Below are 27541 nucleotides of genomic sequence, written 5' to 3' on the forward strand. Positions count from 1 at the left end.
TATTGTTTTTACCCTCTTGGCTCAGAGACCTTTCTTTATTTACAGCTCCAGCTTTTGGTGCCTCTCCCCAGTAATGAGCTGCTGTCTCCAGAGCATCGTTGCAGTGTTGGGGCAGGGCAGGGGTCCACGGTGGAGCACACCAGCTGTGGGGGCTGGCAGGAGCACGGCTCTGTGTGCAGGGATGGGGGCTCAGTGGGGCTCAGCAGCCCTGTCTGTGCTTCCCTCAAAGATGGTTTTCCCTGTGCCTGAAGTAGAGGCTGTTTCTTTGATAAGTGAGTTTGTGGTTTGGGGGAGTGAGGGGTGCGGGAAACAGATGGAGAAAGCAGAGGGAAACGCAGTGGTTTAAAGGAATGAAAAGATACTTTTTGTTGGAGTCATTGCACCAAAACCAAGCAGCCTCTGAGGAAAGAAAGTGAGCCTGAGGTGAGGAAAGGGAAGGTTGTGGTGTCATTCATGGAGGAAGGGCTTATAAGGATTTTAGCCTTATCGGTTAAGCCTGAAAACCCATATGCTGAGGGATGTGGAAATGGTGGGAAGAGGAAGGCACGAGGGACTGAGCAGGGCACGGAGCAGAGAGTGTGAGAGGCAGGGACAGTGGGTGAGAGGCGAGGGAGCAAGGATGGGAACAGAGGAAGGACCGGCGGTGACCCAGGCAAGCAAACAAACCCTCGGATGGAAAAAGGTGGGGGTGAGGGGGCCAGGGGGTGACAGCACAGGGGAGCAGCTCCTTTCTCCAAAGCAGGATTGTCCTGTGATGAACCCTCAGCTGTCCTTGAACGCTCTCCCTGTGAGGGATGACTGCTCTCTGCCTCTTGCTTCAGCACAGGGGTTTCTTTTGGGAGTGTGTGCCTGAGGCATTTCGGGGCACCATTTACCTGGGGCTGTGCCCCAGCACAGACTGGCTGGGCAGGGGTGTTCACACCAGCTCCCCCTTCCCTGTCCCACAGGTGATGCCTGGCCCTGCCCTGGTGCACACTGAGGCTGCCACACCTGTGTCTCTGACACCCACATGGCCCATTCTGGGTGCTGGGGCTCTCTGGGACACCTGATGTAAAAAAGGGAATATGGCCAGGGCAGAGCTGAGCTCAGCTGCCTCCCCATGGGGTTTGCACTGAGGCATCACAGCCAGGAGGTACCACGGCAGGGGATGTGACAAAATCCTACTGTGAGCCCCTTACAGAAGTCACCTGTACTTGTTCTCCCATTCATTATTTCCCAGCTAAAGCAATGTAACAATTACAAATTTGGATTACCTGGAAAAGCTGCTGAAAGCAGGATAAATTATTAATTCCCAGGCTACGTTCTGAGGAATTAATTTCAGCACCACGTATTGAAAATTCTCCTTCATGAGAAATAGCCTGGTTTTGAGAGCAGTGAGATTTTGAAAAAGTGAAATTGTTCCAAGCCATTATTGTATTTTCTGACAAATTTATTTTTCAGTCACTCTCCTTTAGCACACTCAGCTAATATACTCAAATTAGTAGTAGGAAACCTACATTTGTAAGAATTCTGTCTCTGTATAAGGTACTGAAGTAATTGGGATTCCAGGGCAGAACTGTGGAAATTCTTAGCACGGTTTGCCCATATCTTATCAGAACAGGCAGGCATTTCCCACAGCCTGGCCTCTTGCCAGAGGGACTGAGCAGACTTGTTGGAAGCCCCCTTTGAATGGGAGAAGTAATCTTTCTGAATGGATTTTCTGGCACAGCTCCTGTTGCGTGTGTGGCTCATTGTTCTGGGTGATGTGGCTGTATTTTACCCCCTAGATAAATGTTTTAGGGTTGTTGGTTTTTTTTGATGATGGGAGGGGTCCTGGGAAAATAATCAGATTGCTGGTTCTATAAAATTTCTATAGGCAAATTGGTTTTTTGTTGTAAGTGGTTTTCCAGGTTAATTGTGTAGCTTTGTGAGCAGAATTTTGATATAAAGGACAACAGCTGATTAACCCTTGAACTTTTTGATGTTCAAAGGGCTTAGTAATTAGAAAGCAAACCATTTTCTCTTCTTCAAGGCATTTTAACAGTGCTGTTATGGCAGTTCATGTATGTATAGATGTATATTGTATGTTCATAGTATAGTATAGTATTTAGTATTCACTAAAAAGTACCACTGGTGTTGTCAAAACTAAAAGAAGTGGTTGCCAGTGGTGGCACAACCTCAGTTGTTGTAAATGTCCTCCAGTGAAGTTGGAGTTGATCCCTCTGTGCACCACAGTCCTGCTGTGGAGCTGTGCCAACCTCTGTGAGCAGAGAATCTGGCCCTTAATATGTATTACAGGATAGTTAGTATTACCACAAAGTAACCACAACACACAAAGAAGTTCTATTTTAGCCCTGCTGGAGCAAAGAAATAACTGTTAATGCTGAAGACTGAAGTGCAAGAGATTGCTCAGTGGGGGAAGGAGGCAGAAAAAATCCAGATTTTGAGTTAACATGTGTACAGACAAATTCTCACGTCCCAAGGCTAAGTTTTGTCTATAAAAATTCCTTAAGATTTGAGTCTTTGTAATTAAAACATAAAGAATAATTATCTTAAGCTGATATCTGCAGAGGAAGAACAGTGTATTTACTTATGCTCTGCCAAAAAATCTTTTTAGCTGAAAAGATTAACAAAAAGGCATTGAAGTATAAAGAAGGGCCTTCCTTTTATTGAAATATATATGTTTTGTCAACAGATTCAAAACAGAGCAGTCACAACCTTTTTTTCTTCCTTTCCTTTTCAGAACAGGGTGGGGGAAGCATCCAGCTCCAAACTTAGTGCCTCTAATGCTTGGAAGACATTATGATTAATTTTTGTCCTTAGGTTTCCAGATGTTGGATTTCGTCCCAACATTTAAAGACCTCTAATGTTTAACAGGATATGTGCTGAGTGTAGTCTTTAACAGAGTTTTCTTTCATAACTCCAGGATCTATGAGAAAAAGTAACTTAGGAGGCCGCTGCAGATTCGGAGCTGAAGCCCCAGCCTTCCAGGAGAGCAGCCAAGGCTGAACGTGCGAGCTTGGAGCGGAGCCGCGTTCCTTCGGGAAGACGATGGCCAGGGCCCGGAGCTGGCAGCAGAGCCCTTGGAACGCCCTGCTCCTGGTGCTGCTGTGCTCAGGCGGCTGCCAGGCCCAGAGGGACTGCACGGGCGCTGAGTGCCAGGCCCTGGAGAACTGCATCGAGGACGTGCTGGAGCCCGGCGAGTGCTGCGCCACGTGCCTGCAGCACGGCTGCACCTGCGAGGGCTACCAGTACTACGACTGTGTCAATGTGGGCTTCGTCAACGGCAAGGTGCCTGAGGGACAGTCCTACTTCGTGGACTTTGGCAGCACCGAGTGCTCATGTCCCAAGGGAGGGGGCAAGATCAGCTGCCAGTTCATGCTGTGCCCGGAGCTGCCCCCGAACTGCATTGACGCGGTGGTGCCGGCGGACGGGTGTCCCCAGTGCGGCCGCATCGGCTGCCTGCACGAAGGACAGAAGTACGTGGCGGGGCACACCTTCCACATGCCCCCCTGCAAGGTTTGCCACTGCCCCAACGCCGGCGGGGAGCTGATGTGCTACCAGCTGCCGGACTGCGACACGTTCCCCTTGAACACGGCCAGCCCGGGGGACTCCGAGGACAGCGAGCCTGAGCGGCACTACGACGATCCCTACAGCTATGACCAGGAGGCCTCCGAGGGAGACAACACCCAGGTGGAGTCTCCAAAGAAGTACAGGAGTTACTCGTCCCACCTGGAGCATGAGAGCCTCAGCCAGGAGCAGGGTGAGGACTATGACTACCTAGCAGCTAGTGTGGCTCCCTCAGTGCCAGCCCTGGCTGACCCCCACACCGAGGGCACGGCGGCGCCCCGCCCCACCCCGGTGCCCCGGGGCCCCGCTGAGGCCCGCAGTGCCACGGAGCGCGGCGAGCGCCGCAGGCTGCCCCGCACCACCGCACCCTCCCTCCAGCAGGGGACACACAAGGAGGCACCAGCCACCACTGGGGCTCCTCCCCAGCACACCACGGCCACCACCGAGGCATCCCAGCACCTGGAGGAGTTGGAGAGGAGGCCAAAAGGGAACAAAGAGAGGCACGAGCAAGAAAGAGCCCCCCACTCTAAAATGAAAAAGCATGCCAGGAAGGAAGAGCTAGACAATAGCATGTATCAGGGCTTGAAAGAGGTGAACTTTACAGAGTCAAGCTCAGCAAGATCATCCCATGAAGGCCTCGAGGGGAATGATTTCCCCAAGGTGAAGTTCAGTGCAACAACCTCTCCTCCTGTTGCTCTGAAGGAAGACCGCAGCCAGTCCTCCCCAAAGCAGTCGCAGACGCTGTACCGGTACCATCCTGAGGAGGATGGGGACCCCAACTCCATCCACGCTAACCCCAGGCTGCCAGAAGGTAAGAACGACTCCATTGTGGGTGTCTAGAGAACTCTTACTCGTGGTAACACTGGTGCTCATCCTCTGCTGTGTTGTTCTTACTGTTGCATGTGGCCTTGAAATCAACCAAACCACCACCAACCTTTCTTCCATCCCCTCAGGAGGTGGTTTGTGTTTCATTTCATAGAACAGGTACCATTTCACTGTTGTCCTCCTTGCTTTGATTTCACAGACAGTGGATGGGGTTTTCTGGTATTTTAACTTTATTTCAGATGATGATTGATTAAACTCTGGCATTTTTCTTCAATTACTTTTAACTTCTGTTATGATGTTAAAGAAACCTCTTCCTCGGCATAGAAGGATTTAATTATCTCCAGTTACCACCTCAGTGTAATCACATTTGTAGCTTTTGTCTTCTTCTGGAAAGGAAGTGAAACAGTTGTGCTTTCACTTTCTAAATAAAAATATTTAGAGCACTTGTAATGTTTATCTCATGGTTGAAAGGCTGTCTAAGCTCATTAGTTCAAGAACTGGAGAGACACTCAAATACCCCTGAGGACTAGTAGGGAGAAAAAGGGCTCTCTCTTTCTTTATGTTTTCATGGGACTGGAAGTTTATGATGTTTATGATCAGCTGTGGCAAGTATACGTATTTCCTCCCTGCCTCTGGATTCCTCTTGACATCTGCAGGGAATGTTGATTATACACTTTATGCAATGCTCATTACTGTAATGAATGCAAACTTCATCGCTGTAAATTAGCACATATACAGCTCATATTTCCAATTCATTTTTCATCAAATCAAGAGCAGTACCTCCTCTTTCAAGATGTAGCACAAAATGTTCTCCCAAGACTCAGCTGGAGGATGCTTGCAGAGAATACTGATGAGTCCCTGGGCAGTGGCATTTCTCCTGGGCTGTGTCAGTAGCCCTTAAATCTTGAGCTGTCCAGTCCATCTCCTGGAAAAGTTTAAGGCAGACGGGAGGAGGAGAGCAGATTTGGAGCTCAGACTCTAAGTCCCGACACACACAGCACCTTGTGGCTGTTCAAACAGAAAATGTGCCAGGTCCATGGATGGAGATGGCAGCTTTTTCCTTTTTCTTTGACTTCCCTTTTATTTGCTTCAGCCTCCCTCAAAATCTGAGCTGTGCACCAAGGCTGTGTATGATACATGGGCCTGAATTAGGACTGACACACAATAACCTGTTTCCTGATGTCACTTTAAAGAAGATTTTTTTTTAAATAAAATTGCCTTTTCTTCTTTCAAAAAGGGATAAATGGGTGGAGCACCCTGAAACTTTCAATGAGAGGGTTTAAGAAAGTCTGTTGGGGTGAAAGTGTTCAGCACCAGAACTAAATACTGAATTTTAGAGTCTGCTTGGGTGATTTGCAGTCTGTGATTCCCAGGAACTGCTTGGCTGAGACAGGTATTGTTGGGGGATGGGTTAGGTTGAGGTGCCTGGAGCAAGATGTGATGGATGGCATGTCAGGCATGAATTGTTCAGCTGGGAGAAGCAGACTTGGGAATCACTGGGTGCCATTTTCCCCTTAGCTGAGATACCTGTGATTTCCTTTAAATATTGCAGAGGTAGAAATGAGAAATAAATGTCCCATGGGAGCACAGAACTCTCTGACTGGCTGTAGATGGTGCAGCTCCAAGGCTGCTGCTTCCCTGGCCCATGGAGCTGCTGCATGCTTTGGGAGCCAGCACTGGTGCCACCAAACCATGTCCATCACCCACAGTCACTGACAGGTGGGACCTGGACAGGCAGCCCCTGATCTGCCCCACCATTCTCATCAGGAATATTGGTGGAAGATCTGTATGGAACTGCAGCCTCTCAAAAAATGAGGGCTCTCTTCTGCCATGACCAGCGCTCGTTCCTAGGGACAGCAGTGCTTTCACTCGTTATGCTGCTGTAATTGACGTGGTTGTGATTCACGGGAGTAGCTCCATATGTTTCAAGTAATAAAACACATACATCTTGTCTCTTTGGTGACTTCTGAGCCAGTGGTGGAGGAGTGAAGATACTAGTCAGACTTGAAAGAAAAATTAATCTTGCCTACAGATACAGAATGAAAACATAAATCCTGTGCATGCATTTCCAACTATAAAATGGCAAAATCTACCAGAATTGCCAAATAACTTATTTCCTCCCTTCAGGAATTGTCAGCATGATGTAAACTACATCAGTCCCCTGATTTTCAGAGCCTGTGGGGCTGTTGGGCTGTTCCCTAATGAGGCTGCAGCCACTCTGGCAGTGTGCAGGGTTCTGTTCGACCAGCTCTCAGCAGAGTGCTCTGGGGTACATTTCTGTAACTCTATGGCCATTCTAGATTTATTTTTATGTTTTGTTTAGTGTTTCTTTTTCCCCAGAGTTTAGGAAAGTTTGTGAGCTTCCAGAGAGGCTTTCAGGCCAAGTTAGGTGGCTGTTGCATTTGTTCCTACTGTTTAGCTGTATCCTGTCCCCAGAATTCTGCTGTGCTTGGGTCCTGATGTCTTTGGTTAAAAACTTCGCTTCATTACTTGTATTTTACATATCTCACTTTGGTTTTATATGTAGCTGAGTTTTCATCTCCCAAATCTTTGCTGGTTCATATGTAATCTAATGGTGGAAACAACATGGAACACTTTGGTGCTCAGGAAAGGTTAATTTTGTGGTTTGGTTTTCTTTCTTCTTTTTAGCATTGTTTTTATCTGTTGTATTGCCCTGTGTTCACATCAGCTACTCCATTCCTAAAGGAGCTGTAAGTGTACAGCAGAGGTAATTACTCAGCTGAGAAAGTACAAATTAAGTGCTTTCACCATGGGAAGGGATGAGATTAATGGAGACTGTTCTCCTTATACAGTCTCTCTACAAACATTGATCTTACCCTGTCACTTACTGCAAGAGCAGCAAATGTGGGGAATTTTAATTTCTGTATTGCCTATTTCCTCATCCTAAAAATGTCCTGATCAGGGGAGGGCTGACTAAAATATATTTCAAGAACTTAGTGTCAAATTCTGTTAAGATTTTCCCACTTTCTTCCATTTCCCCATGCTCTGGCAGTAGAGTGCTATTCCTTGGATAAATGTAACTCAGGTAGCAAGCAGCCTCACTGTGAAAGTTTTATGATTTGCATTCTGGTTTTGGCAGGATCAGCAGCAGTTTGGATCTAGCTGGACCTGTCATGTTTCAGAGTGGAGGTGTTTTTCCACTTAAACTCCTCCATAACTGGTGGTTTTTTTCCCGTGGTGGCTTTTAGAGATAAAGGTAATTGTTCTCGAGCTGGAGTAAATTGCACCATTTTGGGAGCTGAGATCAGTGGATGTGAGAGTGGCATTTATTGCCAGTGAATCCTGCTCAGGCAGGAGCTTCTGGGAGGCTCCTGTGAAACTTCTGAGGATGTAGCTGAGATTCCAACCTACCCATCTGCTGCATGTTTGCTGATTCTGAAACTCCTGGAAGAGGATGACCTTGAATTTCTGAAATGAGGGCAGACAGATCCATGTGCAGGTCCAGGAGTTGGACTTGATGGTCCTTTTGGTCTCTTCCTGGATATTCTATAACTCTGTGAAAGCAGACCTGCAGTGAGGGTTTGGAAGCATTCCCTGAGCTCACCCACCCTTTCCTCCTCTTACTGCCACCATAAAAAGCACTGGAGGTGGAAGAATGCTTGCATGGTCCTTCAGAAACAAACTCTGTTTGCAATTAATTTGGGTTTTTTGCTATCAGGTGAAGTGTTGTCTCATTTTTACTTGAATTACCTCAGGCTTAATCCTGTGTTCTCTACTTTATCCCAGTCCTTTCTTGTAACAGGAAGAAATGAGCTTTGAGGCCTCAAAATAGGATATCTGAGGAATAAAAATAAACCTCAGGAGACTGGTGTATGAGGAGAAAAAGTCTCTGGGCCAGCAAGTGTGAATCAGCATGAATTACAGCCCTGGGTGATAGTGTTCGGTGATTCCTTTGGTAGTTGGAGTTCTGACGGAGCACAAATGGGAATAAGGCAGTTCGAGATACTTGCAGAAAGAGGAAGACTAAAATACTATAAAATTAAAAACTGTCTATCTGTTCTGCAAAAAGTGGCCTTTGTACTGTATTAGGCAGCCAGATGCTAGTTTAGAAGGAAAAATGGAAATAATTCAACCATTTCTATTAATGAAAACATCCCATGTATGATATGTGGGGGGCTGATGCCCTCACTGCTGCTGGTGCACAGCCTTCCCTGCACCCTTCTCTTGTCACCTCAGGCATGGATTTGTAAGCCGAGGGTGCAAGGAAAACCCAAACGTACCCAAATGACACAGAGGAGTGCACTCAGAGTAGATGTTTGCAGATTCTGAAATAAACAGTAGCCAGAGTATCCAATCTGCAGGCACAGATGTGACCTGGCTCTCTGCTTCCTCAGCTCTTGCTTTCCATTGGGTCTGTATCCAGTGCTGGGAGCAGCCCCATGTGAGGGATGGGAGCAGCCCCGTGTGAGGAATGGGAGCAGCCCCATGTGAGGGATGGGAGCAGCCCCGTGTGAGGGATGGGAGCAGTCCCAGGAGCAGTCCCATGTGAGGGATGGGAGCAGCCCCGTGTGAGGGATGGGAGCAGTCCCGTGTGAGGGATGGGAGCAGCCCCATGTGAGGGATGGGAGCAGTCCCAGGAGCAGTTCCAGGAGCAGTCCCATGTGAGGGATGGGAGCAGTCCCCTGTGAGAGATGGGAGCAGCCCCATGTGAGGGATGGGAGCAGTCCCATTTGAGGGATGGGAGCAGTTCCAGGAGCAGTTCCATCCCGTGTGAGGGATGGGAGCAGTCCCATGTGAGGGATGGGAGCAGCCCCATGTGAGGGATGGGAGCAGTCCCATTTGAGGGATGGGAGCAGTTCCAGGAGCAGTTCCATCCTGTGTGAGGGATGGGAGCAGCCCCGTGTGTGGGGCTGGGGAGCCCCAGGCACGCAGGCAGCAGCTGAATTCCCAGTGTCCAGACCTGTCCTAGGGGCATGCTTTCAGGTCAGTGCCAGTGCTTTGTGGTTTGTGTCTGGGTGATGGCTCTGGGCATGTTGCTGCATGGCTGCTGCTCACCTGGCTGTGTTTTGGGAGCTGCTCTGGGTCAGATCAGGCTGTTGCTTTTCCAGCTGTCTGGGCTTCAGGGCGCCTCTCAGAGCTGCAGGCTCTGCATTGGGAATGTTATTCTTTGCAGGAATTCCCCTGTAGAACCCAAACCCTCCTCACCACTGTCCTTCTCCCATTCCTCATGTGCATCTTCCTTCTAAAACAGAGATATTAACCACAGGTCGCAAGCTCCTGGCTACCAATACTCTTGTGTCAGGCTTTTATGGGACTGTTTTGCTCCTTATCTTAAAGAGTATTTTAAGCCATAGCTGTATATTGAATAGTGGTCTTTAGTTAGAAAATATCGTTTAGATGATCCTTTTTAAAGTTGCAGAGATCTGTGCAGTGATGCAGGCACAAGCCTGGTATGCAGAATGCCAGCACTGGGTGCCATGCTTTGCTAAAAGCTGTGTAGCCTGTCACAGTCAGGTGTCTGCCGACTTCTAAGAACCTAAATAATTTAAGAAATGCTCAGATCTTGAGTTCTTTTCTTTTCAAACCCCAGTACGTGCCAATCTCATAAACAGAGATGTGTAAGAAGGTGGCTCTCCATCTCCCTGCATTATTCATAAAATTAAGGTAACAGCTGCTGCCTGCAGTGTGAATCACTGGGGACCACGACAGGCAGGTACAGTCTACAAGGTGGGAGAAACATGTGTTCCTGCAGCTCCTGCCAGTCCTGCCTCCATTAAGTACCCTCTGAAGAGCACACTTCTTGTCCCACACACAGCTCTGTGTGCTGGTGAGGTGCAGACTTCCTCTGCTGACAGTGCATTATACTCCAGGCTGTTGGTGCTGCAGCACAGGGAGTTACTCACAGCTGGCTGGGAGTGTTCTGTATAAGGAAATCCATTGTGCTCAGTCTGGCACCAAGGGAATGTGCAGAGGATGACTGAAAGTGGAACAGGATGGAGCATTCACACCTGGCTGGGGCGTGCAGGGTAGACCCATCCTCCCTGCAGCACAAAACCAGGGCAGTGCCTACATGGGACAGGCTTTCCACAGGGACACTGAACACAGGGGGGTTTCAGATATCCTTGCCTTCAGGAGGTTGAGGTACTAAGATAGTTTAAATCATTTCAAATTGTTGCCATAATACAGCTGGAGTTAGGCACCCAACCTAGGATGGCACCAAAGTACCTTTGAAAACCCATCTCACATACCTGTTCTGTTGAGGTAAAAATCATTATTTATGCAAAGTCAGCTCCATCCATGGTTTGCAACAAGAACATTGAATCTCAGTTCAGAAAGTCAAACATGCTGCAGACAAAGTATGAACATAAGATGGGAGTTTTTTTGCATAAATTAATTACCCACTTGAACAGACGAGGCTGTTGGGCTCAGCAGGTTTCTTGAGGGGACTCCATTTGCTGGCTATTTATAAAAGTATCTGAGAGTATATTTTTTTGGTGTGCATGATTGATACTCCTTCAGAAAACAGAATTTAAATGAGGCTTCTTTGCAGTAATGTGTCTGTTATTCTAATCGATCACCAAGGAATTAAAACCGTGACTCTGAATGTAGCTCCTTGTTAGAGAAAGGAAAGTATAAGTAGTAATTCCTGATCCAGATTTTGTGAGACAATAACCTTTTGAACAGTTTCAAATATGTAGGCCAAATAAACGTAGCTTTCCAGCATATGCTTACTCATGAAAGGATTTGTAATTTCATTATCCCGGGCCTCACAGTGAGCAATATCTCTTACCTCTCAGGGATTCTTAGGTAACACGCCAGCAAGTAATTGGAATTTTATAAAGATCCCCTTATGTGTGAGCAGGTTTTATGTTTTCTTGACTGTTCTCAGTCTCTCTGGGAGAGACTCTGCTCTGCTTGAGATGACCAATTCCTTTCCAAAGCCACCAGAAAGTCCTAAATGACCATCCGAAAGCACTGGGAATGTTTCTGCTCAGCAAAGGCTGGGAGAGGGGTAGGAGAAAGAAGGATTTGTGCTGTATTTTGGGCCAGCAAACCTCCTCGGCACATTTCCCCTTCCCTGCCCTTGCCAGGGGCCAGGGGGCTGCAGAGCCCCCCAGGAGCCACCTGCCTTGCTCCAGCACCACGTGTGGGTGTCTGGGACACACCAAGCACCCTGCAGCAGCATTCCAGAGTCACTGCCTGCAGCAGCTCACTGCCTGCTGGAATTGCAGCTTTCCCTCCATCCTGGGATACTCTGGTGGTGATGGGGTGGCTGATGGTGATGGGGTGGCTGTGAGATGGTGGCAGTGGCTCGGGTGGGTGCAGTGAGGTGGGAAGGGAGTCTGGGCAGCCAGGGTGGGCAGGGGGCTTGTGCTGGGGCTGCCCTGCCTGTCCCTCTCCAGCCCTGCCTGCCCCCTCCAGCCCTGCCTGTCCCTCTCCAGCCCTGCTTGTCCCTCTCCAGCCCTGTCCCTCTCCAGCCCTGCCTGCCCCCTCCAGCCCTGCCTGTCCCTCTCCAGCCCTGCCTGTCCCCTTCCAGCCCTGCCTGTCCCTCTCCAGCCCTGCCTGTCCCCCTCCAGCCCTGCTTGTCCCTCTCCAGCCCTGCCTGTCCCCTTCCAGCCCTGCCTGCCCCCTCCAGCCCTGCCTGTCCCTCTCCAGCCCTGCCTGTCCTCTCCAGCCCTGTCCCTCTCCAGCCCTGCCTGTCCCTCTCCAGCCCTGCCTGTCCCTCTCCAGCCCTGCCTGTCCCCTCCAGCCCTGTCCCTCTACAGCCCTGCTTGTCCCTCTCCAGCCCTGCCTGTCCTCTCCAGCCCTGCCTGTCCCTCTCCAGCCCTGCCTGCCCCCTCCAGCCCTGCCTGTCCTCTCCAGCCCTGTCCCTCTCCAGCCCTGCCTGTCCTCTCCAGCCCTGCCTGTCCTCTCCAGCCCTGCCTGTCCCTCTCCAGCCCTGCCTGTCCCCTCCAGCCCTGCCTGTCCTCTCCAGCCCTGCCTGTCCCCTCCAGCCCTGTCCCCCTCCAGCCCTGCCTGTCCCCTTCCAGCCCTGCCTGTCCCTCTACAGCCCTGCCTGTCCCTCTACAGCTCTGCTTGTCCTCTCCAGCCTGGCCATGCTGCTGCACTTCTGGCTGCAGTTTCTCCAACCCTTTCTACACCAGAAATGGGGCCATTCACACAAACCCCCGAGCAGTAATTCCTTCCCCTTGGTGTCTGAGTGCTGCTTGCTTTTGTGGTCCTGTTGTGAATCACAGGGAGGCCGATTGTGTTCAGAAGGGCTCAGAGTTGTTTGACCATAGTTTTGAATTACCAAGTACTAAAATAAATGTTTATGGCTTCAATAGCTCTGTGTTTAAAAGCTTTTAACAGTTCTAAGAGTTGCCTGAAAGGGGAGGATTTGCATCAGTAACTTTTAAAAGGTGTAAAAGTTGATGCTCTTGTGAGCTGTTCCTGTGTGTAAACTATGCATCTTAAAAATAATGAAAATCATCAGATGAGATCTCATGGTCTTACTCGTGCCATGCACAGGGCAAGTGACTCCTTGCAGCTGCAGTGACCTGTACTGCCCAAGGAATAGGTGTGTGTTAGTCCTGAACACCCTTCCACCAAGGTTACCTGAATTGAACACATGAGGATGCCTCAGGGGTAAGGATGCTGAATTCTTAGGATGAGCTTTATTTTGTATGAGGTCACTCTGTAGAAATGTTGTTTCTAGAAGGTGTGGGGGAGCTGCTGCCCAGCATGGGGACTTGGTGTGGGGACCCTGCAGCCTGATGCTGGCCACCAGACACTGGGGACCACTACAGGAACTCTTCTGTGAGAGCTGCAGGAAAGAAATGCAGGCAGACATGCCTCCAGTGGTGTGAGGGAAGTCAACAGGTTACCAAAATCCAAATCACTGGAAAAGCAAGTGTGTGCTCAGTACAGGATCATCAGTGAGCGCTTTTGAAAAGGAAGAGAGTATGGGATGTGAAAAAAGGAATTTTCCATGGATGTCTTACATGGTCCAGAAAATTTTCAGCCAATTTGATGCAATATATTCTGGTCTTGGAATGGCACTGAGATGTTTGTTGTGTGATAATCCCCCTAGTGCTGTGTGAGGGCTCCAGTCTGGCACTGATCTGTAATAACACTCATTCCTTGTTTCATTCTCTGAGAGCAGCAGCATCAGCTGTGTTTGGAGCAGGGGAGCTGGGGTTTGACTGGAGCTGGCTCCTAGGCAGGGAAAAAGAATTGGGAAGATGAATGAGCTCTTGCAACAAGAACATCTGGCTGTACCTCAGTTTCCTTCTCTTCTAACCTCTCACTATTTTATGTTAATTTCAGTCTTGGTCTTCAAAGACATTGTATGTGCAACTTGCTGGAATAATTTTGTGAGCACAAGTTAAATTGATTAATATTAGGGAGTTACACATCTTGTATGAAGTGAATCAGATAAAGTGCTTCTTGTATTTGTGTTCTAAGGTAGACATCCTGCAGGGACTTAGGAACCCATTACATTTTGTCAGTGGTTTGTAGCACAGCATTTGTTATACTCAGTAGCAAACCTCTTGCATGCCAATGGCACAGGGAAAAGACATTCCAGGCACACAGACATTGCCGTGGTGGGGAGGAGAATTCCCTGGAAAGCAAACACTGAACAGCAAAGCACACCCTGCGCTCCGGCCGGCCGAGCTGTGAGAGCAGAGCTTCTCTGGAGGGGACTCCTGTCCAAACTTGTCTGCTCTGTCATTCCAAAAGTGAACTTCATGACTGCAAAATGAAAATATGTGAAAACATATCTTTGTCATGAAAATGGAGCTTATATAGTGGTGGTTTCTTACAGTTCTTTCTGTAAAGTTAAAGAGTTCTTCTGCGTTGAACAAGAAGCTCTGAGTGAGTTTAATGGTGTTTAAGGAGTCTTTCATTTTTCTTTCTTCTACTTTTAATAATGATTGTGAGAAGGCTTCTGGATAAGAGGTGAAGGCAGTGTACTGTGTACTTGGTGGCACGGAGAGCCCTACACCCATCCCACATCCCTGCCAAGTGCTGTCAGGGTTTGGCTACCAAACTTCCAGCTGATGGCTTTAAAGTTTCCTTACACCCGACTGTAATTCTGCAGCTATGTCTATAAAACATCTTGTTTATGGCCTATAAGCAGCTGAAGATTAATATAGTTCTCCCTCTTATCCAAGAATCCTTTCTCTGCAATGTTCATTAATTTTCCTGGTGTTGGAATTGCCTTGCATGGTATTACTAGTAGTTTTCATTTCCAGATTCAAACCTACAGTGCTGTAGCTGAATGATTTTGTGAGAGATTCACTCAGGCGAACTGTTTTCATTGAAGATAACATACACTAAAGTAATGTCTCATGTAATAATGATAAAATTTGTACTTTTCCTGGTTCTGGATCAAAGTTGATAAGCATTGTCTGAACTCATGGCATTGAAATCAGAAGTGTAGTGACCATCAGTAATGGCTGGCTTTACATTAGAAGGTTCCATAAATGTTGAATTTCGGTCAGTTTGGATTGACTATGGTTGTTTTGCTGGTGGAAGATAAATATGGAGACTTTCCAAAATCTTGTGCTGCGGTGTCAGAAGTTTTGGACGATGCTTTAAAGTGATGAATGTGCTTTGCGTGTGTTCTTGAAGTACAGACTTTTGGCTTGCTCAGCCTATGGCCCTGGGAAAATTTTCCTGGTGGTGTCTTTGCTCTTTCTCCTTCACCCTTGGCCGCCAGGGCCAAGAGGAGCAAGTTTGTGCTGTGGCATGGCCAAGAACAAGTTGTGGGATAGGCAGGGACTCTCACTGCCCTGGTACCATGTGAAGTTAACCAGCTAAGATGAAAAAAGAATTACACTGCTGGTTTTCTTATTCTGAAGGAATGTAACCAGGCAGTTAAAATGAACAGGAGCTTTTGGAGTCAGCCAGTTGCATTTGCTTTCCAGTGTGAATAATTTGGTATGCGGAGAAATTGTGGCCTGTGGCCTGTGGCCGAGAGGGCAGTGCAGGCTGAGCACTGGTACCTCCTGTGGGAGGATGAGCAGTTCAGCACTGCAGGGCTGAGCCTGAGCCTCCTTTAGCCTCCAGCCCCAAGTCCCCATTCTCACTCTGGACCATGCAGAGAGCCAGTGCATCATCAGCACTGCTGTTTGTCTGCACAAACCCTTCAACCATGGGATCTGACCTTTATTAGGTAATACTGAAGTCTCCTCTTGGTATGGTGAACAGATTTACACAGCTTTGAAATCTGACCCTGCTATTTCAGAGAGAGTGCTTGCTTGTTAGTCAGCTTTTAAATGGAGTCAATAATGTTCCTTGAAAAAAGACTCTGAAGGTCAGACCCTGTCTTGTCGATGCCATGTTAACCCCATTACTTTCAGTGAGGAATACATTCATTTTAGCTGTATTGCTCCTCTGACATTACTTTAAAATGGTGAAGGGCAACTGTTAAGCATCTGAAATTTTAAAAATGAAATGCTGTCTTTAAGAAAGAACTCCTTACATCTCACATAGGCATTCAGCAGCTGCTCTCACTTCACAAGGCTTCCTTTGCAGTAACAAAGCACTTAGTTGTTTGTTATATTTTTTGGTCAGACTCAAATTCCTCTCCCAGAACTTAGAGTTAATCTATAGTAAACGAATACATCATAAACCATACGATAACTATATAAATACACTATTTTAGCCATTTGTCTCTTTTGTTTGTAAATTCCCCAAACTGAATGTCTGCATAATGGACATTTGTGGCCATGCAGTTGATAACACAGGGCCCCTGGCACCACACGGTGCTGAGGGTCACAAGTGAGCTCCCCTTCCCATGACAGGCAGGAAAGGACTTGATGCCTGCTCATCCAGCATCACCAAACACATTCCTTTGGGAAAGAAGAGCTGGTGTTGATTGATTCATATGCTTCCCCCACCCTTGCCAGGGTCACAGAACTGAGATTACCACTGCTCTGTTTCAAATGTGGCACAGACAGCTTCAGACTCCCACAGAAAGTTAATCCTGCCCTTGAACATAAATATCTGGACTATGATTGGTTTTGTGCCATATGGTCAGTTGGTCAGTTTTACACCCAGAGGAATTGCACAGTTTTCTAAGTATATAGCATGAGAATTGTCCTTGTGTGCTGCCCTTGTGTGCTGCATTCATACTAGGTCAGGATGCTGCTTGTCTTGGAACAAGTCTTGGCTTAATTTGATGTAGTCCTGGTATTAGTGAAGAAACCTTCACAGCAGTTTCCTATTTTATATTTTAATGGAAAGAAACATATATATATATATATATATATCTAATATGTATATATATAATAGAATCAAAGAATCAGTAAGGTTAGAAACTAAGACCTCAGAAATCATCAAGTCCAAGCTTTCACTTCTCTCTCTCTCTCTCTCTCTCACTGTCCTGCAAGGTTCAGGAAAGAGTTCATTCCTGGAGGGCCAGGGGACCACGCTGCTGATGCTATGGTGATTGATTCTGTTCCCTAAGATGAACCTCCCCTTGAGGTTTCCTAACCTATTCTCATTTGTTTTGGCTGGCTGTTTGCTGCCACCTTGCTGAGATTTTCCTTTTGCTGCTTGAATCTGCTCCAGATTCAGAACCTGAAAGCTGCCAAAGCTCATGGCAAGTGAGAGGGAACAAATGTTGGTGCGTGCAAGGAGAAGCCAGGCTGGCAGTGGGTGTTGAGGATGTTTTTGGTGTAGTAGCCCACTCTCAGTATGGGCTATGACTTGACTTATCTGTGCATTCTCTCAAGGATGAAAAGCAAATTATCTGCTCTCATCACCTGTCCCCTCTCTGCTGCTCCATCAGTTCTAGTGCACAGTGCAGGTTTGTTTGGCCCTGCCTCTCATGGGGTGGAGAAGGTAAAGTTTAACCTTTTTTAATTAAGTATCTTGGTGTAATTAAGAGAAGGTGGCTCCATGTGGGCTCCCTCAGCCCAGCTCAGAGGCCTGGCTGTGTGTGCAGCTGGGGGAGAGTCAGCACAAAGCTGTACCTCATGTGTGGATGTGCAGGCTGGGCCCTACAACAGGAGTTAAAGCTGGTGTTCTGCACAGACACTGCCCACAGCGTGCAGGATGAGTGTGCCAATGCAGCCAACACTGCTGGGCACGTGTGTGTGACTGTTGGGTATCAAATGCCTTAAAAAAGGTGCAGAGGAACTTCAGCTGTGTGCTGGGGAGCTGCCTGCTGAGGCTGGAAGATGCCTTTGTCTTGTTTGCCCTCTGATTCCCTCGTAGTAAAACTTGGTTGTTAACTTTCAAACTGCTGAGCAGCTTTTAACTACTTGTGTGGACTAAAAATGCACCTTTATCAGATGCTAAAATAGCTCCTAACACCTTCCCTGAATTAGTCTGTCAAGCAGGGGAGAGTTCAGTTCTGCAGCAGTGATGGCTGTTGCCACAATTTATGTAATTGAAAATAAAACCTTTGTAAGCAGGAGTTCAGAAGTGGCAGAATTGCTCCACAGGTGTGTGTGGTGCTGTGGGAATGCTGGCTAGCTCAGTGTAAACACTTGGAATATTGACAGATGGAAATTTTGGCATGTCCCTAAAGTGAGGTGCTGCAGAGCCCCAGGGGTTTGGTCACTGGAGGTCAAGCCAGGGGAGATGAAACAGGGAACCTTTGCTTGGGGAGCTGAGCTGAGCCCCAGGGCTCAGAAAATCCCCAAAGTGATGAAAAGTAGGGCCTGGTTTGCAAAGCAAACACAGCACAGCAAATGCATTTGTGACTGTAGCTTGATAACAGGGATGTGTAAACAGACTGCACCTGCCTTCCTGTTTAGCTGCATTTTTCTTCCATAACTGCCACTTATGCAAACGGATTAATTTGACAGATTTCTGCCTTTTGTAGCAAGTCATGTTCAGAACAAGGAAGAGTGTTAATCTAGAATGAGGTTAAAGTTGCTTGTCAGGTGTTGTGCTTGTAAAGAAGATGAATAAACTCTTCCCAGCATGGAAATGTATGCCTTGGACATCACCTACGAAATTAAAGGAATGCCAAATTCTACAACATGTTTCAAATCATTGGATATATGAGGTTATTTGTTAGGGTCCATTCCCTGGAGTCCTGTGGCTGTCCTAAGCCATCAACTTTCATTTAAAACATTTTTTTTTTAGAAAAATAGGAGGGTCACAGTTTTCCTCAGAGAGAAAAACTAAATCTCAAATGTTTAAAACTAAACAAAACGCACCAACCCTGTAAAGAGAGAGCAAATTAAAAGCTATTCATTAGACTTTACTATTTAGATTAGATGTTTAGAAGGAATTCTTCCCTGTGAGGGTGGGCAAGCCCTGGCACAGGGTGCCCAGAGCAGCTGTGGCTGCCCCTGGATCCCTGGCAGTGCCCAAGGCCAGGCTGGACAGGGCTGGGAGCAGCCTGGGACAGTGGGAGGTGTCCCTGCCATGGCCGGGGTGGCACTGGGTGGGCTTTCAGAGATCCCTTCCAACCCAGCCCATTCTGGGATTCTGTGGTTCATGTTTCTGCTGTTGCAGTCCTTCCCCAGCCACCAAGGCCCTCAGGCAGGGTGGGGTGGTGGCAGGGCTGTGGTGGGGTAGCTGGGAGCCTGGGAGCACCTCTCCCAGCAGGTTTGGGAACACCTTTCCCTGCAGGGTTTGGGAACACCTCTCCCAGCAGGGTTTGGGAACACCTCTCCCGGCAGGGTTTGGGAACACCTTTCCCTGCAGGGTTTGGGAACACCTTTCACAGCAGGTTTGGGAACACCTCTCCCAGCAGGTTTGGGAACACCTTTCACAGCAGGGTTTGGGAGCACCTTTCACAGCAGGGTTTGGGAACACCTCTCCCAGCAGGGTTTGGGAACACCTTTCACAGCAGGGTTTGGGAGCACCTCTCCCAGCAGGTTTGGGAACACCTTTCACTGCAGGGTTTGGGAACACCTCTCCCAGCAGGGTTTGGGAACACCTTTCACAGCAGGGTTTGGGAACACCTTTCACAGCAGGTTTGGGAACACCTTTCACTGCAGGGTTTGGGAACACCTCTCCCAGCAGGGTTTGGGAACACCTCTCCCAGCAGGTTTGGGAACACCTCTCCCAGCGGGTTTGGGAACACCTCTCGCAGCAGTTCTTCTTGGGTGCACCTGAAGCACCTGAGGTCACTGCAACAAGGAAGAACCAAAGAGGAACCAGACAGCTCAAAGGGATGAGAGCCAAACTAAGGCATTTCTTTTGCTGAGACCCCCAGAAGTCACTGGAGAGGGCAAAGGAAGCCTTGCTGGAATGTTCTGCAGGAGAAGGGAGAGGAGCAGACAGGAGTGTCCTGCTCTGTCACATGCCCTGAGCTGTTAGAGGGGCGCCTGATGGGGTAGGCTGGGGCTTTGTGTCTATTTAACATTCAGCCTGGAGGTGGCTAAATGGGAATGGTTTAAAATAGCCCCACAGTTGCCATAGATACTTGTCTAAATTGAAAATAGAGGCCCAAGCTTGGAGTGCGTCAAAGCCGGCCTTGGTGTGGGCTAGAGGAGCCCCACAAAACTGTGGTGCTGCAGGGATTCAGCCCAGGATGGGGATGTCTGGATGTGTTTGATGTCCCCAGGTAGCTCCAGCAAGGCTTTGCTTGGGCCTGGAGACTGGGAAGGGAAAAATCCTTCATGCTTCAAACACTTTCCTCCCTTTTTTGCCCTGGGAGGTCTGTAGAGCTGGAAGAAACGCCATGGAATGCTGCTCTCGTGGCACTGGGTTTGGTTTTTATTTGTGAAATGTTACTGTGCAACAAAGCAGCAGCAAATTTAAAGTAGTTCAGCTGGATAAAAGCACCCTATTAAGGTAAATTTGGTTTATTTGTCCCAGGAATGTGTAGCAAATGCGTGTCTAATTACAGATAAGGCAACTAAGCCTTTCATCTTCTTTCGGTGAAAAAAACTCTGCAAATAACGTGAATGAAGGTCTTTTCAAGGATTTAGTTATCACAGATGAGAGCCCCACTTGAGGGAATTGGAATGTTTCTCCCTAGCCTCCGGTTGGATGGATGTTTTGGGACAATTGCAGCTGGCTCTGGAAATGCCTCATTTTGAGATAACAATCTGTCCCTCTGCCTTTGGAGATCTCTGGTGTCATCTCTGGGTTTGGGATGGGGAGGGCAGATCTGCAGGGCTCGGTGAGGAGGATGGAGATGCAGGAATCTGACTGAAAAGTGCACACTTAGCAATGTGCCATGTTTCCTCTCCAATTTCTTGCTCTGTAGGTGGTAGAGAATTAGTGCTCAATTACTTCAGGCTGTGGACAACAACCACCCCCTTAAACTGTTTACATTTCTAGATAAGGCTGGAGCTGGATATTCTTTGAGGTTCAGTCCTTCCTAAAATCTATGGAAGATTTTATAGTGCTTATTTTGCTTTTATACCATGTACTGGAAAAAATGTTTGTTCCCAAAGAGCTTTTATCTATTAAGAACCCCTGTTCATCCACGTCTACATCCCATTATATATGATAAATCCCATTCATGCCATTCATCTTCCCAGCCTGTGAAAAGACTCAATCAAGAGGCTTGTGCAAATGGGGGAGTTCAGAACTGGGCAGAAAATCAAATCCAAGGTGGAGCTGGAGTTCTAGACTCACTTAGCTACAAGGAATTATATCTAGCAAATATCACTTGAATAAAACATTAATTTCCCATTATAAAACATAATGTTGCTCTGATAGTGGTTCCTGTTTTGAGTAATCCTCATTTCCTGCGTCTCTCTGGTGACTCATCACAGCAGAGCTCTCATCCATTCTGCTCTGCAGATGCTCTCAAGCTGCCTGTTCCCCATCTGACTCAGCTCCTGTGTATCAGCATCTCCTCCCATTGCTGTGGAGCTCTGGGAATGTTTGCCTGCAGAGCCCTTCAGCCTAAGCATGACTGGTGCTCCTGGCTGCGCTTTTAAATTTAACTCAAATTTTTAACAGGTTTTTGGTTAAAAATTCACATGTCAAAATTTCAGGTTGTCTCAAGTCTTGGATCTGGAGCTGAGAAGCCCAGATTGCAGAAATGTGTGTGTCTGTCCTTGTGTCTATCTGTGAGAGGAACCAATCTTTCTTCCTTTCAGGTTTTCAGTGAGTGGTTGCCTGTATAAAACATTCCCAAATGTGATGTGTGCCTCCTACAGCTTTAATTAAACTTCAAGGGGTTAAAAGTGATGGGGTGCAAGGGTCTAAATGGAGACTGTACCTCTCAGCTGTCACTTCTGTAACAAGGCCTGAGCTGCTGCTACTGAATTTTATAGGTAAATATAAAGTTTTAAGAAGGCTGATGGGTGGGTGGTGAACTAAGCAACAAAACCACAGGATTTAAAGAAATTTTTGCTGGAGCTTGGAGGGCTGCAGTGCTCTGAGGTGCCATAAGGTCCATGCAGAATGTTCCACGTGTGAATTCAGAGCCCCCAGAGCTGGGGCAGAGCTGTGGGCAGGGCTGGCGTGACATTTGTGGTGCTAGGGGAGATGTTTGTGAGCTCTGGGGTTACAGCAGAGCCTTTTCTGACCCTCTCTGCCATTTGGGCTAAAGGAGAGGAGGGTGCAGCTGTTACCAGCTGTACCTCCCATTACAGAATTACCTGGCTGTAAACAGGCTGTTAAGACTTCCCTCTGCTTCTTGTTAAAGGCTACAAGAATTTGTTGATCCTGAAGAAACACTAAAATCTCCTGCCAGGAGGCTGGTGGGATGTGTGCAAGGAGGAATCTTGCACAGATGAGCCTTTCTTTCTCCTCCCAGTGTTCCCTCTGTGCTGCTCTAGGTGAGGTTTGGGCTGGAGGTTCATTCTCCAACTCCTGGGTAATGTTGGTGAGCTTTCTTTTCCTTTTTGAAGTCAACCTCACCCTCCTATGAGCAAAATGGAACCTGGTGTTCAATAAAGGGTGCACTGCAGTGAATATATAACTGGTTGTGCTTGTCTGGGGCTTTCATTACTCAGGTGAAGCCCATGGAATTGGCACTGCCATGGAGCTGCCCTCTGTCACCTGTACCACGGGATGTAGCTGGGACTCACTGCACCACAACCTCTTTACTTTTAATTGACTTCTCCACTTTTTTTCTGGCAGTACTTTAAGCTTCTTAGGTCATATTTGGGTAAAGTTTTCCTTTCCATCCTGAAAGCAGTTTCTAGTATTAAAAGTTGCACATGGATGAGAGTTTTCACTGAATGAATGATGACAGAGAGGGGAGTTTTGGGAAAGTGCCATGCTTCATATAGTTCCTTAGATTGTCATGAGGTGGTTACCTCAGCTGTCAGTCTGTTAGGATTACATAACATTTTAAAATTATCTCCTTTCCTAAGGCCAAAAAATGATTCAGTCCTCTTGTATATTGTATTACCTCGAGCTCTTGGTATTTATTACATATGCAATCAAGAAAATAGGAGTCTGAGGCTTGCAGAGATTTATTAGGTAGCATTTAATAGCTCTCTGTTTGCTAGCAATTTGGTTCATCAGAATGAGGAATTTATTTCTGAATTGTCTTTTAATGAGCAGGTAAGCAGGTTTCTCTATCACTTGAAACTGTGGGTTGTCACTTCAGGGCTTTGTTTTACAAATGGAAGTTGTTATCTCTTGGATAGGTATCAGCCTGCTGTGGTAGTTTCCACTGGTTTTAATGGAGCTTGAGTTTAAATACCCCAGCTAAAATAATGACAAGAACGTTTCTCTTTAGAGATATTTCTTTTACTGTGTATTTTGTGCTTGATGGAATTTACACAGCCAGAACTAAATGATTTTCAGTTCTGTAAATAGTGACTTTTTACTTGGGTAGATTGTGATAGGACAAGGGGGAATGGTTTTAAACTAAAAAGAGCAGGTTTGGATTTGATATTAGGAAGAAATTGTTCCCTGTTAGGGGATGCCTATGACACTGTAATAACTGGTTTTGGAAGGGCCAAGGCCAACAGAGGTATTACTCTGTGACAAGGATTTATGAGACCAAAACAGAGGATGAGCAACGTGATGTTTCTTTGTGGGAAATAAAAGTGGTTTATTAACTGATGGACTAGCTGGGATTTGACTTAGTGCTGCTGAAACACTGCACATGTGCAGCTGAAGTTGTCTGAAAAGAAGGAAGGGAACAGAGCAGAGTTGTAAGAGGTAAATTCAGCACCTGGGCTCTCAGTCCCTCTCTGCTGTGTGTTACAGGTTCCACAGCAGATCAGAGTATCACAGAATTCACAGAATCACTGGGTTGGAAGAGACCTTCAAGATCATCGAGTCCAACCCAGCTCCAACACCTCAGCTAAACCCTGGCACCCAGTGCCACATCCAGGCTTTGTTAAACACACCCAGGGATGGTGACTCCACCACCTCCCTGGGCAGAACATTCCAGAACTTTATCACCCTTTCTGTAAAGGACTTTTTCCTAATATCCAGCCTATATTTCCCTTGGTGCAGCTTAGGGAGGAGGAAACTCCTCCATTCTGGGGGAAACAGCCACAAGTTGCCCCAGGGGAGGTTTAGGTTTGATATTAGGAAAAATTTCTTCATGGAAGGAATTGTCAGGCTTGGGAGCAGGCTGCCCAGGGCAGTGGTGGAGTCACCTGAACATGTTCCAAAACACGTGTGGAGGTGGCACTTGGGGAATGGCTTTGTGGGGAACAGGGTGGTGCTGGGCTCATGGCTGGACTTCTCCAATCTTAACGATTCCATGGTTCCTTTTGCCAGAACCTGGAAACTTCTCTGTGAGATGGGATTTCAAAGCCAGGCAAAGCTGGTGTTCCTCCTCCAGGGTCTGCATGGAACACAGTGTATGACACTGGAGATGTGCAGCTCTGTGGGGCATTTCTCTTTCACACACCATGTGGAAGGGGAAAAGCCAGAAGAGCAGAGGAGAATCTTTGTGCTGACCCAGTGGGGTCTCCCAACAGCTTTTAGTTTTGTTTTTGTTTTTTTTCTTTTTCTAATCTGAAATTTACAATTAAAAGTCCCTGCTGCAAAGCCTGTAGATGACACATGGGTTGAGGGAGCAGGGAGTAGCAGGGAGTCCTGCACAGGGCTGTGGGAATTGCCTGCACTTTAGCATGCTCAAATGAAAGGTCATTCCTCTTCAGCCAGGAAGGAAAAGGAAAAGCTAATTCTCTCTTCTTCCAGGCTGGGAAAGCCACCAGCATTTCATCACACAGGGCTGAAAGCTGCCATGAGGCTTATGGAACAGAGAGTGGGGTGATGGACCCCTAATTCAGCTGTCATTCAGTTTTAAGGCTGCTCTTCCTACAAACAATTGCTATACACAAAATTACTTACCTCTGGGTCCTGGGTTATGATGAACAGCATCAATCCCTACAGATAAAAAACTCACTTCTCTCATTTGCAGCTTGTGAAATCCTGTGGGAAATAGGGAAAAAATGAGCTTTGGGTTAAGGAGATAGAAATGGGCAAGTAATTGCAGTTTCCTCTCTGTTTTCCAAACACAGGCATATTTGGCAGTGCAAATTTGCAGATATTTTCAAAGAAACACTGAATAGTATGTAAAGTGTGTGAGATTTTTGGTCAATATCCATATTTTAAGGAAGTCAAAGAGAAGTGTAGTAGTAGGTGTAGTTCTTACTTTTTGTTGGCTTCTTGCCAGGGCAATGGTCCTTTTTTTAAAGCCTTTTTGTCCTTCAGTTTACTCCAGTTATAATTTATTTACAAAAGTATTCCTCAGGAATGTCATTCAAAAGCCATGTGCAATGAGACAAGGCAGATTTTTATTTTTCACCCAGTCAGGTTAAGCTGTAGAAAGTGGATTAAACAGTACACATGGCTGGCCTCTTTGATTTTTTCCTCCTCTGCTGAAATAAACTCATAGGTGTGGGGAGGTAAATCCTACCTGAGAGTGCTCATACCTGTGTGGGGGTAAATCCTAACTGAGAGTGCTCATACCTGTGTGGGGGTAAATCCTAACTGAGAGTGCTCACACCTGTGTGGGGGTAAATCCTAACTGAGAGTGCTCACACCTGTGTGGGGGTAAATCCTACCTGAGAGTGCTCATACCTGTGTGGGGGTAAATCCTAACTGAGAGTGCTCATACCTGTGTGGGGGTAAATCCTACCTGAGAGTGCTCATACCTGTGTGGGGGTAAATCCTACCTGAGAGTGCTCATACCTGTGTGGGGGTAAATCCTAACTGAGAGTGCTCATACCTGTGTGGGGGTAAATCCTAACTGAGAGTGCTCACACCTGTGTGGGGGTAAATCCTAACTGAGAGTGCTCACACCTGTGTGGGGGTAAATCCTACCTGAGAGTGTTCATACCTGTGTGGGGGTAAATCCTACCTGAGAGTGCTCATACCTGTGTGGGGGTAAATCCTAACTGAGAGTGCTCACACCTGTGTGGGGGTAAATGCTCCCTCAGATGCTCATACCTGTGAGCTGGAGCTGGCTGAGCCAGGTCTCAGGGAGGTGGGAATGCTGATGCACTCTGCTAAATCAGGTGAACAATGCACACAGTCTGCCCCAGCTCCTGCTCAGCTGGGATGGCTGAGAAGCTCCAGCGTGGAGGGGCTGATCTGCTGGTCCCCTCCCAGCTGGAGGAGCAGTGTGGGCTGCTCGGGGGCCCTGCAGTATCCCCAGCCCTGGCAGGGGCTGGGCTCTGCCCTGGGACCAGCACTGGGAGCCATTCCAAGCTGGAGGGTCATCCCAGGACCCGGGTGTGTCCGGCCACGCAGCTCCAGGGAATTTTGGCACTGCTGTGCAGAGCCATGGCTGCAGACTCCCCTCCCCGTGGCTTGGCACCAGCCAGGCTTTTGGCACAAGGCTTTTGGCACAAGGGCTGGCAGGAGGAGTGACGTGGAGCAGAACTCCACCTTTGGCCTGGCTGGCTGCAGGAGCAGGGCCCTCCCTGCTGCTGTCACAGCCCAGGGGACATCAGCCCTGCCACACTTCTGTCTTTTGCCATGATCCCTGCACCCCCATTCCTCAAATCCTGCCAGCTACAAAGAGAAAATGAATGTGGTTTTTGGGGTAGTGGCTGGACTTGATGATCTTGAAGGTCTCCTCCAACCAAAATGATTCTGTGATTTGTAAAACATGAAAAATCACCGTTTTCTTACATGGGGGAAGAAGGTTTGGAAGGAGGAATTTGTATTGTACCAGCTCTGGTAAGTGAAGATTACCACTATTAAGAGATAAAACAGTTAAAAACATATCAAAAATGAATGTTGGCTTGGGTCCTGCTTTGAAAAAGAAAAAAAGTATTCTGTGAGGTGTGATGGACCCATTTGTTTATCTGAGGTGAAAAAGGAAGGAAAAAGTCATCTGAGATCTGTCTGATGTGAAGATGACCTGAGCTGTGCTGTATATATCTTTAGAGATGGGAATGATACCTCTTGCTAGCAGCCAAGACATTTCTTAAGGCATTGAGGAGATTTTCAAGATGTGCATAGAGAGAGATTATTGTGAGTTAGACTGCTGGGATTCAAATTATGGCCATGTTGAAGGGAAAGCATCCTCAGCTTGAAGCCATTTTGATTTATGTCAGGTCAGTCTGTCCTCAGAATTTAAAGTCATAAAATTATTGCTAGAAAAGTAGATGCATTGCAGTGTGGAAGAATTGGGACAGGCTGGGCATTTGTGGAGGTATGGCTGGAGTTGTACCTGCAATCATCAATTAAAACAATTATCAGTGATTATAGCTCAGTAGAATGTCAACATTCCTCCAGCAGGGCTGGTGCTGGATGGTGCTAGGTACACAGTTCCTAAATTCAGTTTGCAACTTGTTTCTGTGCACCAAACTGGATTGGGAAAATACTACATCAAGAGTTAGAAAGGTTGAGTCTTTCCTTTTACCAAGTATCACTGGATGTCAAGCAAACATATCAAATTTAATTGAGTTTTTAAACACATCAAGTGTTTTGGAGCTATTCTGTGGAAATAGCATTTGGAAAGTTTTACCTGTCCATGGTATTTCTGTTTCAGTTGCATCTGCATGGTGCTGGCAGAGAACAGGACAGTTTGGGCTTTTGGGGTGATTTTGTTTGAAGGCAGTTGCTGATTCTTGGGAACTAATGTAACCTTCTGTCTTTAAATGCCAGTGTTTAAATTTTCCTCATTTGCAGTTGGTTTTTATGTACCAGGTCTACTGTACAGAGGTTTGCAAAAAAACCAAAACCCCTTTTCATGACTAATTCTCAGTGACAGTGGATGTCATTAAGCCTGTTTGTGTCATTGTAAATTGACATGAAGCCTTGGAAAGCTGGAAGTGGCTAAGCAGTTTTTCCACTCACAGGTAATTAGGAAACAATAACATGGGAACATTGGTAGAGATAAAAGGATGTGGAAAGCAGA

The 27541-nt window shown here is 47.1% G+C and overlaps 1 protein-coding gene across 1 annotated transcript in view; it reads left to right on the forward strand.

Moving 5' to 3' along the window:
• The first annotated feature begins 3030 nt into the window (after positions 1 to 3030).
• The window catches only part of FBLN2 (fibulin 2), a 69739-nt gene continuing 45228 nt past the window's right edge, over positions 3031 to 27541 (forward strand). Inside the window, exon 1 of the mRNA XM_066558106.1 lies at positions 3031 to 4360. Within this exon, the coding sequence (XP_066414203.1) occupies positions 3031 to 4360 (1330 nt within the window). The remainder of the gene's footprint in view (positions 4361 to 27541) is intronic.

Source organism: Molothrus aeneus, chromosome 12 (assembly GCF_037042795.1).
Source record: "Molothrus aeneus isolate 106 chromosome 12, BPBGC_Maene_1.0, whole genome shotgun sequence".
In the NCBI taxonomy this organism is placed as follows: Eukaryota; Metazoa; Chordata; class Aves; order Passeriformes; family Icteridae; genus Molothrus; species Molothrus aeneus.